Genomic DNA, 11,658 nt, shown 5'->3' on the forward strand with positions numbered 1-11,658 from the left:
TGGCATATTATTTCTTATGCATTCTATTGGCTAAAACAAGTCACAGGCCAGTCGTTCAGATTTAAGGGATAGGTAAATAAAGTCAATTTCCTGGTGGGAGGAGCTGTAAAGCCATAAGGTGAAAGTTATAAGCACATGGAGGGATAAACTAGTAGTGACACATGCAATAAATCTACCCCCAAATAAGTAAAAACCTTATTGTTTTAGTGATTTATCTACAAGTATATGTTGAGATAGATACTTACATATACATAAATTCAATCTCTTTTATTTTAATTCAGCACTCCCTGGCCTATTACTTTCCCTCTTTTCATATGCCTCCTATCCTATTTAAAGGATAAGCTGATTTTTTTTCACCATAAAAGTTTATTTACACTGTAGGGATTAAGTAAAGCTCCAATACCGTAAGTAAGAGAACTAACAGTTAATAACAAATGTAAATGAATTCCTCTGCATCCAGAGTGAAAAAACTGAAGAACAGAACAAGTGAATCAGACAATGCAAAGGTCAACAACTGGGCTTTAATGAATAATTTTGGTGAAATCTGTTATTTTTGCACAGATAGGCAGGTATAAACCACACATAAAAAATAAACAAAAATATTCTTTCTCTCCTTAAGTACTTCTTAGAACAGCCATGACTAAGTTTAACTTGATACATATTTCAGGGCTTAAAACCCAAGAAACAAACACATTTTTGCAGTTAAACTTAAGAGACATACATTTATTATCTAACATTGGAAATCCTCTCTTGACATTTGATTGGTTACTCTTATTGGTAGGCTTGCCTTTTAAAACTTTTCCTAGGAGAAGATACAAGGAAAAAGTTATCTATCCAGTTACCCATCATTCTGTGAACTTTAGGAATAATACGATCTTAAATTAGCTGTTTCGGAAAACATTGACAAAATGGTGGAGTGTTATTTTTACTTTCAGAATCTCTTTTTGAAAAGGAAAATGAGTATCAAAAAAAAATTTTTTTTGTCCTGACATTGGTGGAATGAGATACATCTATACCGTTCAGATTTAACATACAAGTCTGCTTTAAAAGAGATCAATACTAATAGGTAACATGAAGTGAGAAGCCAACTTGAAGAGATGCTTTCATTCCAGTGTACTTAGATAACCTCTCTCCTAGGTTTTAGCAGCACATGCCTGAAAAGAAATGCACATCCTAATTTCACAGATAGTAACAATGATCACTTTCCTTACACATTTAAAATATGCTTACCTCTTTGACAGCTCCAGTCTTAACTGTAAAGAAAAGGTTATTACAAGAATCCAATTCTAGGTGCCCTGACTACATTTTATCATCACAAGTGGTATCACAACTATCAGTGTATCTTAAGAGAAGGATTACTGGCATTGTGGGTAAGATAATTATTAGTTGTGAAGGGCCATGCCAGACACCATACAACACTTAGCATTCCTGACCCATTCACTAAAAAACTAGGAGTTTTCAACGTCACTGTGACAACAAAAACATATCTGTACATTTGCAGATGACCCTTGATAAGAACCACTGAATTAAATGACCAAAGATTAGTATCTATTAACTTTTTGACTTCCACAGAAAGTAAATGCTCCATTACCTTCAGTAACTATGACTGAAGAGGAACACTTTGTTTAAAAAAACAACTGTAATTAAATGTTATTTTGGAAAGATAAGCTGTTTCTTCAGATTCACGGTAACCTGAAAGGATTAGATGCACAAGGTGCAATACTTATTTATCCCCAAATGCACACATACATTTACAGGAAAATGACTGCTTATGTTTCACTGGCATGTCTTACCCCATTTATCTTTAGTATAAAAATATGTCCATCTACTACAACAAAATAAAAACCATGTAGATCTTCTTGATAGATTCTTTCACACTGATGTTCCTGGAAACTGCTGCTGTCTTTGCTCCAAAACTTGCTGATTTAATAGTTGTTGCTGTTTCTGTAAAAATTGCACCACTTCTGGACTTCTTAGTAATGACTTAAAAAGAAAAAAATATATTTGTTAACATTATTCTTATGGGATTATCTTCACATGCTATAAAATTACCGTTATGTCCCTGCACAAGGCACAATATGCTTATAAAACATGCCTTTGCATTCACCCTTGCATCTGATGCATTGCAATTAAACTGCAAACTAATAATAATAAAATTTGATGTCATACATCAAAATACTAAAACCTAAAAATAGTGAGTGAAGCCTGATCTTATTGGTGACTTTGAACACAAAGGAAATGCTTTATTGATGTGCCAGCATATATATTGTCTATGAAACATAAGAGCAGCCAAGAATAGCACTGGCCCAAGATTATAGCAAGAAAAACAAGGACATGAAAAGGGGCCACATGTGAAAATGGCCGTTAGATGCTAGTGTGGAAATCCACTTAAGGATCCAATTTCTCCTACTAGCCTATTAAGTCTTTCTGAAGAAATTAAAGCGCCTGTGTGTGTGTGTGTGTGTGTGTGTGTGTGTGTGTATGGGTATATAGGTATTAATAAAAGTAATATTAGCACATTACCAACAGTTCAGAAAAGACAGAATATGACTGATCAAAAAAAATATATACAGTTTTGTACAACTGTCATTTTAAAATATAAAGTCATATAACAACTATAACAGACTCTGGTTAGTATGATTTTACTATAATAAAATACTTATAGAAATTGATGAGGAGAAAAAATACTTTGGTTCCAAAAAACTGAAAAAGATAAACTGAACAAGGTGGAAATACTATCATTAAATACTGATGTTAAAACTTAACATTAGAGGGGCACCTGGGTGGCTCAGTTGGTTAAGCATCTGACTTCGGCTCAGGTTATGATTTTGCGGTTTGTGGGTTCGAGGCCCATGTTAGGTTCTCTGCTGTCAGCACAAAGACTGCTTCAAATCCTCTGTCCCCACCACCCCCTCTCTGCCCCCACCACCCCCTCTCTGCCCCTCCCCTGACTGTTCTGTCTCTCTCAATATAATAAACTTAAAAAAAAAAAAAAAAAAAACCTTAACATTAGAGCAAAGTACATTTTCTAGTTACTTGTTTTAAAACTTAGTTGTAGTCAACCATATCAGCCAGGTCACGATCTCGCGGTCCGTGAGTTCGAGCCCCACGTCAGGCTCTGGGCTGATGGCTTGGAGCCTGGAGCCTGTTTCAGATTCTGTGTCTCCCTCTCTCTCTGCCCCTCCCCCGTTCATGCTCTGTCTCTCTCTGTCCCAAAAATAAATAAAAAACGTTGAAAAAAAAATTAAAAAAAAAAAGCTTAGTTGTAGTCAACCATACTTCAATAAAAACATGTATTTGTAAAGATAGTCCCAAATTCTATTAAGTAAATGCACAATAGTCTACTCAGTTATTATGACACTGTTTGAGCATTTAAGCTGTTTAAACTACAATTTTACTAACTGTGATAATTACATTTCTGGCAACATCTTTATGCTTAACTTTATCCATATACAGAATTTATTTCCTGCAAAGATCTCCACAGTAAGTATGACTGCTGAGCTAAATGAATGATTAGTTTGGAGACTTCTGATACATAGTGCCAAACTGCTTTGCAGAAGTCTTATTATACCAACATATGATACCATCAAAAGAATGAGTATCTAGTTCATGGAACCCTCAACGTCATTGTTTGTTATCATTTAAATAATTTTCATCTGTTGTACTGTTTATTGTGATTTTTACTGACATTGAATACCTTTTCATATCATTAAATGGTGGCATTTCTGCTTTTTTTCCCTGTTCATATTTTTTGCAATGTATTAAAGTCAAAACTTTTTCCTCATCAACTTATATAAATATTTTGTAAACTAAAAATGTCAACCATATTAACCACAGTCTCTTATATTTGTTGCAAAGATTTTTCCTATATGTTATTTTGAAGTTTGCATTTTTACCGCCATTTTTGACTATAGTATTCATTTCTTTGTAATTTTGTCTATTTCTTTTAAGCCAGAAAAATATTTTTGAGATAAAGTTTCAATGCCATTTTTTAAAAATCTTTATCAGGAATTTATTTTGACGTACAGTGACATGATTAGTTAAATTCTTTTTTGTCCTCAAATTATTAACCAGTTATTTCAGTATTTATTGAATAATCTCTCTTTTTCTGATTGAATTCTGATGCTTCTACCAAGTTTATAATAGAGATCTTTCTTAAATGGTAGCCTAATTATACTTCCATACCACTAAAGCATTATCCCATAAATCACAGAATTCAGTACCAAGAAAGTCTCTTTTAAAACCCTATCTTGCTCAGATATTCAAGGTTTAGTCAGTGAAGATAAAGGAATAAAGGTGTTTCAGCTCATCCAGTTTTGGGAGAGCATTATGACATTCTAGTATGTGGTGGAAGAACAATTCGATCCTGGTAACCGTTTAACAAGTTTTAAAATCACAAAAACTACATAATTCTATTTATAAAAACTTTTGTTAACAAATTTGTAAGTACTTTACAAACAGATATTTACCAGTCTTTTCTGATTTAACACTTGTTCTAAAAGAGTGGGTCTTGCAGGACGATCCCCAAAGGTTCCTGTTCTTTGTTTAACAATGGAGAGTATGTTATCTGTACTTTCCTGGGATAAATGATAAAAATACAAATAGGATTAAGTTAAATGATAATCCATGATTGTAAGCTTTCAATGATGTAAGGAATGGGTCTCAGCTTCTCTTCCTTCTTGCCTAGTCCCTGTGAAACATTGGGAAAATCCCTGTTTAAGTCATAGGTAAAGTGATGGCAGTTAATTTTATAGGACATTCTTCACTCCCTCACCTTCTACGATTTCCAACCTGGGGTCTCCAGTCTCTTGAAGGTCTCAAAATCAATAGTGGGGCAGAGGTGGAAGAAGCAAAGAGTTACTTGTAGGCTATTTTCAATATTACAAAAAATGCCAAGTGGAAATTAAACATTCTCTTCAGATAAAGCCACCCAGGCCAAAACAAAGTTTGTCTGCCTTTGGATGGAGTACATAAACTCAAAGGCAATTTACATATTGCTAATGAGACACCCTGATAGTTTCTTGCCCATTTAACAACAACAGTTAAATGCGGGGAGGGGGAGCAGTAAAATATTAAAGAAGCAACTGATAGACGAAGCTTTCAAACTTTGGAAGTCACTAGGAAAAAAATGACAAACTGGCTTTGAAAAGACTAGAAAACACTGGTATAAATAATCTCCTGCTATTGGTATAGCCAAAACAGTTAAGTTCTAAAATGAAAACCATAGTCTGAGACATCCTTAACTAAACAAAATCAGCAGCACTAACTACCAAATATGTATCCCGTTACCTGACAGAATCTTAAAATACTCACAATTTTCCTGGCATAACTAAATATTGTTGTAGTTAACTAAGATATTCTGACTCTTAGAAAACCTGATACAATACTGACCACACCCAGAAATTCTAACTAAGCAAATATAAAACTGTAAGTGTTTTACCATGAAGCCATATGTAAATTTACTCTCCTCTCTTTGCTCTTTATTTAGGTGGTTACTGAAGCTGTTTTCTTCTCCTGACCTCTTTCCCCACTGGCTCTGAGTTCTCTGTTAGAATACCCACTTTCTCTCTTTCATTATGAGAAGTTTATCAACTGGATGTGACAAAAATGTTCAATCCCTAAACACTTTAGGCCGCAAAATGTAAAGGAAAACAAACCAAAAAAAAACTGAAAAAAGAGCATTCTGATACCAGAGAAAACAAAAATAATTTCTTCCTCCCTCGCTCCCCACAGGATTAACTACATGTAGCACTATTTCATTTTTGTGTGCACAGAAACGAAATAATGAAACTGACTTGATGGTGTTATTCTTACAACCCCAGAAAAGCACTATGTAGATTCACAATGTTAATGTCACAAAAACACAGAAGCCTGTAGTAGAAATAACCTTGAGTCAGCTAGTCCAAACTTCTACAGTGTTCAAATTACTTTTTCAAAAATTTTCAACACCTTTTGCCCTAAGGAGTTTACCAACTTTTGAGGCATCCCATTTAGTTTTAAGTAACTCCAACATCTAGGTAGCTTTTATTTAGGTCGAGCTGAAAGACATATGTCTTGTGATTTTCACCTAAGGTTCCTAGTTACTTAAACTACGCAAAATAAACCTACTGCTTCTTCTAAATGATAGCCTTTTAGATATTTAAGGATAATGATCAACCCCATAAGTCAATTATTTTATCCCTAGTTCCTTTTATGTGTTCTCTCATATAATACACTTTTAGATGCATAGACTAAATATTATATATATTTGTTCCTTGTTTGATTTATGTAAATGATTTTAAAAACCTTAATTTCTAATTTGCTTTTCACACTACAAAAGACCCCTACCACTGCCCATCAGTCCTACTATAATAATCTCCTAAAGTCTCTAAGTCTACAGGCCTTGACTTTAAACCATCCCATTAGAGTAGAGCCCTGTTACTTCCTAATTAGAAGCTTCATTTAAAGACTCCAAACCTAAATCCCATAACCTGCCATTCAACACCATACATAAACTGGCTTCCAATTCTCTTTCCAAATTTATTTTTCATGAATTTTCCACATAAATATTCCACTCTAGCTAGAGTGGTCCTCCTGTTTCTTCCCAAAAGTGTCTTCTGTATTCCCACTTCCCTTTTTTTACTAAGATGAGCTTCGTTTTCTTTCACCTACCCAAATTCAAGGGAAACAGTATTGTGTGAGGATACACTATGTGAGTGAAGGCTCTAGAATCAGACTACTTGGGTTTGAATATTTGCTGGCTATAAGACCTAGACCAAGTTACTTAACCTTTCTGTGCCTTAGTTTCCATGTATGTGAAATACAGCACCTATCTAGCATTGCTAAAGGATGTGACACTCCATTTATAGCTTTGCACAGTGTCTGGCACATAAAACACTTAGCTGATTAAGCATAAACTATTAGCCACCCTTTCTGGCTTATACTGAGTTATATTTTCTCTGCAAAGCCTTTCCAGAGTATCTCAGCCTATAATGATCTGTCCTCCTTTCCACTACTAAAGAAGTGCTATACAGTTGCCCCTTATATCCTGATGGTCACTGTTGGTTTTCTTCACACTCGGTTCAACAAAGATAAAGACTTACAGCTCTTGAAGTCTCAGAACTGGTAAAGTGTCCCATAATATAAGACAAATGGTACAGCAGGGTATTAATTCTTGCTTATAGCAATTACTTCTCTTTCCTAAAAAATCATGCAAATTATTTTAGAATAGGAAAATTATTAAGATTCTTTTTTGTGGGACGTAGAGGGGGAGACTTAATTCAGTATCTATTTGCCTTTTATACATTTTCCTCAAACTGTAGATGTAAAAGCTGGACAGTTAAAAGAAAAAAAGTAGCTATAGGTAAAATACCTCTTTCTTGAAAAGAAGTACATTCTCTCTCTGAAGAATTCTGAAGTGAATTTGAAACACAGGAGTAACTTTGGAACATATAGGGGGCAAAAAATCAACCTTAATTTCATTCTGGAATAAGTGAAATGCTTATTTCCATAATTCCTTGTAATCTAAGATTTGGTAAAATACATTTTACAAGGACACAGGTTCAGGTCCACAGGGGTTTTGAACTCTATAATGTGTATGCAAATTAAATACCTACATGTATATATTTTTTCTGGGAAAAGGGTTCATTAGGTTTTATCAGATTCTCAAATAAATCCTTTTACCCTAAACAGATTAAGACTCAATGAGATGAAAGGGAAAGAGAAGTCACTCAGGCCCTAATTAATTAGTGTAAATTAAGTGTGACATGTTGAGTGCTATAAATTTTAAAAATAGTTATAACATTACATTTATAAACAATCCCAAAGTCTAAAATTTTAGCAATGAGGTTGTTCAAGTCCAGCAAAAACTAAGAAATTTAAAGACTTTCAGAATACATTCTAGGACAGCTTTCAGTTTAAAATTTTTTCTGGATCATTTTTAACAAAATTCAGTTTTTCAATGTACTGAGGGACAATAGCTTTTATTAAAAGGAGGAAAACACACAGATGAAATATCTGCTTATCTGTAACAACTTCCAAGTATACTACTAATAATGACAATAATAGTGGCTAAGGTTTATTGGCTTTTACTATCTGCTAGATAGTGTGAACACTGTGTGAACACTCAATATGGACTATTTCACATGTTCACTGCAACATTACAAACCAGGTACCATTTTAAAATCCACTTTACAGATGAAGATGCTGAAGCTTCTAAGAGTTTAACAACCTATTCAAGAAGGCCACACCACCAGCAAATGATGATGGAATGGAGATTTGTAGCCCAAAGTCCAACACCAGAGCACTGGCTTTAACCTTCAAAACAATTCAAATTAAACACTCCAAAAATCTTCTGAGACCTACACCCCATTATTATTCCATTTCCCTTTCTAGGGGCACTAAGAAAAGGGATAGTTAGAACAAGGTACTAAGAAAAGGGATACTGAGAACAAGGTTAAGTACAGGGTACTAAGCATGGGAGTACTGAGGACAGTATAAGGCTACTGAGAATAGAGTTACTGAAAACAGAGTACAAAAGAATAAGATTAAGGGAGACCAGGGCACTAAGAACAGAGTACTTAGCAATGGGGTACTAAGAGTTGGGTACTAAAATAGGGATACTGGTAACAGTACGCTGTGAATAGGGTAATGCAATCAGGAAGAGATTACCTTCTCTAAAGTATAATTTCATCTAGTTTCCTAAGGTCTCTTTGCCTGCTCCTTTAGCGATGAACCACATCATTCACTTACTACCTGTCCTTCCAGCCCATATTGCAGATCTTTGAAATAACAGGTCTGCTGATATGTCACATTTCCATTGACACTTATTCATCTCTCACAAGGATGTACCCGAACGGTTAAGGCTTTGCACATGTGTGTATAAACTCTAATTTAGGACAAGCACTCACTCACTCTCTGCCACAAGTCGAGCCATAGCAACCCGGCCCATCTGGGAGCCGGCGGGCAGCGCTGGAAACGCGGTTTGCGCTAAGAGTGTTGTTTCCTCCCTAACCACCTCCCACTCCCCAAGACCCCAGCTAAGGTCTGATACCTCCAGTCTGACGTTTCCCGCGCTGCCAGGCTGGGCGGCCCCACTGCAGTTCAGGGCCTGATCACTTTTCTTCTTTTTGTACTTGTCCTTGTACATCTTGTTGCGGTGTTTTTTGCACATCCAAGGCTTGCGCTGCTTGGCCACCTGGCTCGTGGTCTCGCTGCAGCCCTCGAAGGTGCAGGTCTTGCTCATGCTGCCCCCGCCGCCACCCCGTCTCCGGGCTCCCCCGCTGCCGCCCTCGCCCCCCGAGTGTGTCTCCTCGTCCTCCAGATCCTCCAAACTAGCCGTGCTCTCGCCTCCCCCCGGGGCGTCTGAAGTGTCCAGCAGGTCGGCTTCATCCTCCCCTGCCTCCTCCTCGCCAGCGCCCGCCACTTCGCACAGGTACCTAACGGACTTGCCCGTCCCGGCGCCGTCCCCCAGGGCCGGAGGCTGCCTGAGAACGCCCTCCGCCGCAGATTCGTCCTGCCCTCCGCAGGGGTGCATCACCAGCAGGGTGAACTGCGAGGCCGGGGCCGGGACGGAGGCTGGAGCCAGGGCCTGGCCCAGAGCAGTGGCGGGGGCCCCGGGGCGGAGCGCGCCACCGGCGGCGCCCGGCCCCGCACCCTCGACGACGCCCTGCACCTCCGTGCTGCTGACACCTTGCGGGGGTCCACGACCCCAGCCTTTCAACAAATGCGAAGCCCAGCGGCACTTCGCAAGCCAAAGACCACGGAGGGGAAAAAGCTCCGGCTAGGTGAGGGGGCCCTGACTGCGCCTGCGCGGCCGCGTCTCGCGCGTGAGCGTTTCTCTGCCTGGCGCCTTTCTGGGAACTTCGCATCTCTGAGGGGCGGGGCTGAGCAGCCCGCGAAGGAACGGAGTGCGCAAGTGCGGCTGCGGCGCTGGCTGGAGGCGCTGCGTTGCGTTTCGCTGCGCTGGCGCCGCCGCTGCTGTGGAGGCTCTGGGTGCAGTTGAAGTCTCTGCGCGCTTGGTAAGACCGCGCTTTTTCGCTGAAACCTACTGTGTCTAAAAAGTTTCAAAAACACTTTTGTACTGGAACTCCACAGTGTAAATTAAGATGGCTCCTGAGCGATTTTATGACTTACGGCGTTTTAATGCTAATTATCATAGTATTTTCTCCCAAAATGCCTTGAAATGGGAGATGTGAAGCTGGCATGTGCCACAACCTGGCACCACTAGTTGGCAGTCAAGGAGGGCAGAGGCGGCCTATTTGAAAATATGGTGGAGAAGGAGTGGGCCAGACTTGGGGCCAAGTTTGTGTTAAAAGCTAAGTGATTTGTTCCGATACATTTCTTTTTCTCTCTTGGAAACTTATTTGATTTTTAATATTTGTCCTTTGCTGTGACCTCTAAGATGAGTCTTTAATAACGTTTTCATTAAATACAGTGAAAACGTGTAAAATGCAACCCTGAATGACAAACGTTAAAAAAAAAAAAAAAACAATAAACGATCTATTATTTTTACCAGTTGTTGCACAAGTGCTGGTTGCTAAATCTTAATTTAGCCATATCTCAGGAGGGAATCGACCCTGCCGCCTCTTGAACGAAAGTGCCAGGTAGTTGTTCTCTTTCCATTTGTTCCTTCCTCCTTGCCTGCTTGGGTTTTGCATTCCACCTATTGGGAAGGAGAGCAATGACTACCCCAACAGATGATAAATCCACTCACATTAAGGTGTTTGGGTGTTGATGTGTGAGTAGGTCAGCAGCTACCTACGTTTCAAAGAGAGGCAGAAAGAGGTTTGAATATAGACAGACCTGGCTGGCACTGTCCTGTGTGACCAGGCCTCAGTAGTGACAGCCTCTGGGACATTCAGCTTTCTCGATAGTAAAAGGAAGGGTCAGTGGTGTGCTAGATGAGGTTGATGAGAGCCATTGTTGAAATACCAGGTATTTAATGAGCTGGAAGTTAAACACTGTTATTATTAAAAATTAAATTACATAAACTTCCAATTAAATTATTTTATTTAAAAAAAATTTTTTTTTAACGTTTATTTATTTTTGAGACAGAGAGAGACAAAGCATGAACAGGGGAGGGGCAGAGAGAGAGGGAGACACAGAATCCGAAACAGGCTCCAGGCTCTGAGCGGTCAGCACAGAGCCCAACGCGGGGCTCGAACTCACGGACTGTGAGATCGTGACCTGAGCTGGAGTCGGACGCTTAACCCACCAAGCCACCTAGGCGCCCCACCCATTAAATTATTTTAAAAACAAAAGTTAAAAACCCCATAACTCATCCCTTTCTAATCGTTTTTCAGTGTTTTACTATTAGCAATGCTTATAAGATATGTATGTGGAAATACTAGTTAGTAGTGTGATTCTGCACGTCTCTTCTCAGCTCTGCATTCAGTGATGTCACGTTGGTTGCTTGAAACTAGCCATGGTGAGCGTGTTTACACTATGGGGATCGTCAAGTGATAGAAAGCAGAGCTTGAGTTGCTGTCGATTGTCTTCAGACTCAAGGTGATAGTAAAAATGTTAATGAAGATTAAACTTAACACATTTGATGGCTGTGGCAGTCACGTTGTCAGTAGCCTCCCAAAATTAAGGAAATATTCTCTCAGTATTTGAAAATTATCATGATTTCAGCCAAGAAGTTGCTCCCATCATTGAACAATAAGTGAAGTTCTGGCA

At 38.5% G+C, this 11,658-nt stretch overlaps 1 protein-coding gene across 1 annotated transcript; it reads right to left on the bottom strand.

Annotated features, from left to right (window-relative positions):
• Nucleotides 1–501: 501 nt before the first annotated feature.
• RFXAP (regulatory factor X associated protein) lies at nt 502–10,837 on the bottom strand. Its single transcript, XM_053903468.1, has 5 exons — nt 10,783–10,837; nt 9,885–10,033; nt 9,032–9,760; nt 4,470–4,577; nt 502–1,983 (listed from the first exon to the last, which is right to left on the bottom strand). Exons 1-5 carry the CDS (start codon nt 10,835–10,837, stop codon nt 1,873–1,875), a joined length of 1,152 nt encoding a protein of 383 aa, XP_053759443.1. The 3' UTR covers nt 502–1,872.
• Nucleotides 10,838–11,658: the final 821 nt, after the last annotated feature.

This window comes from Panthera pardus, unplaced genomic scaffold (assembly GCF_024362965.1).
Source record: "Panthera pardus isolate Hobbes unplaced genomic scaffold, ASM2436296v1 HiC_scaffold_1, whole genome shotgun sequence".
In the NCBI taxonomy this organism is placed as follows: Eukaryota; Metazoa; Chordata; class Mammalia; order Carnivora; family Felidae; genus Panthera; species Panthera pardus.

What these genes read in the sequence shown, in the direction of transcription:
- RFXAP (XM_053903468.1), bottom strand. Translation starts at nt 10,837, where the DNA reads ATGTCCCAGAGGCTGTCACTACTGAGGCCTGGTCACACAGGACAGTGC. An exon ending in CACAGGACAGTGCCAGCCAG is followed by an intron (nt 10,034 to 10,782) that starts GTCTGTCTATAT and finishes GAAACTTTTTAG; the next exon opens with ACACAGTAGGTTTCAGCGAA. An exon ending in CGGGAAACGTCAGACTGGAG is followed by an intron (nt 4,578 to 9,031) that starts GTATCAGACCTT and finishes CATTTATCCCAG; the next exon opens with GAAAGTACAGATAACATACT.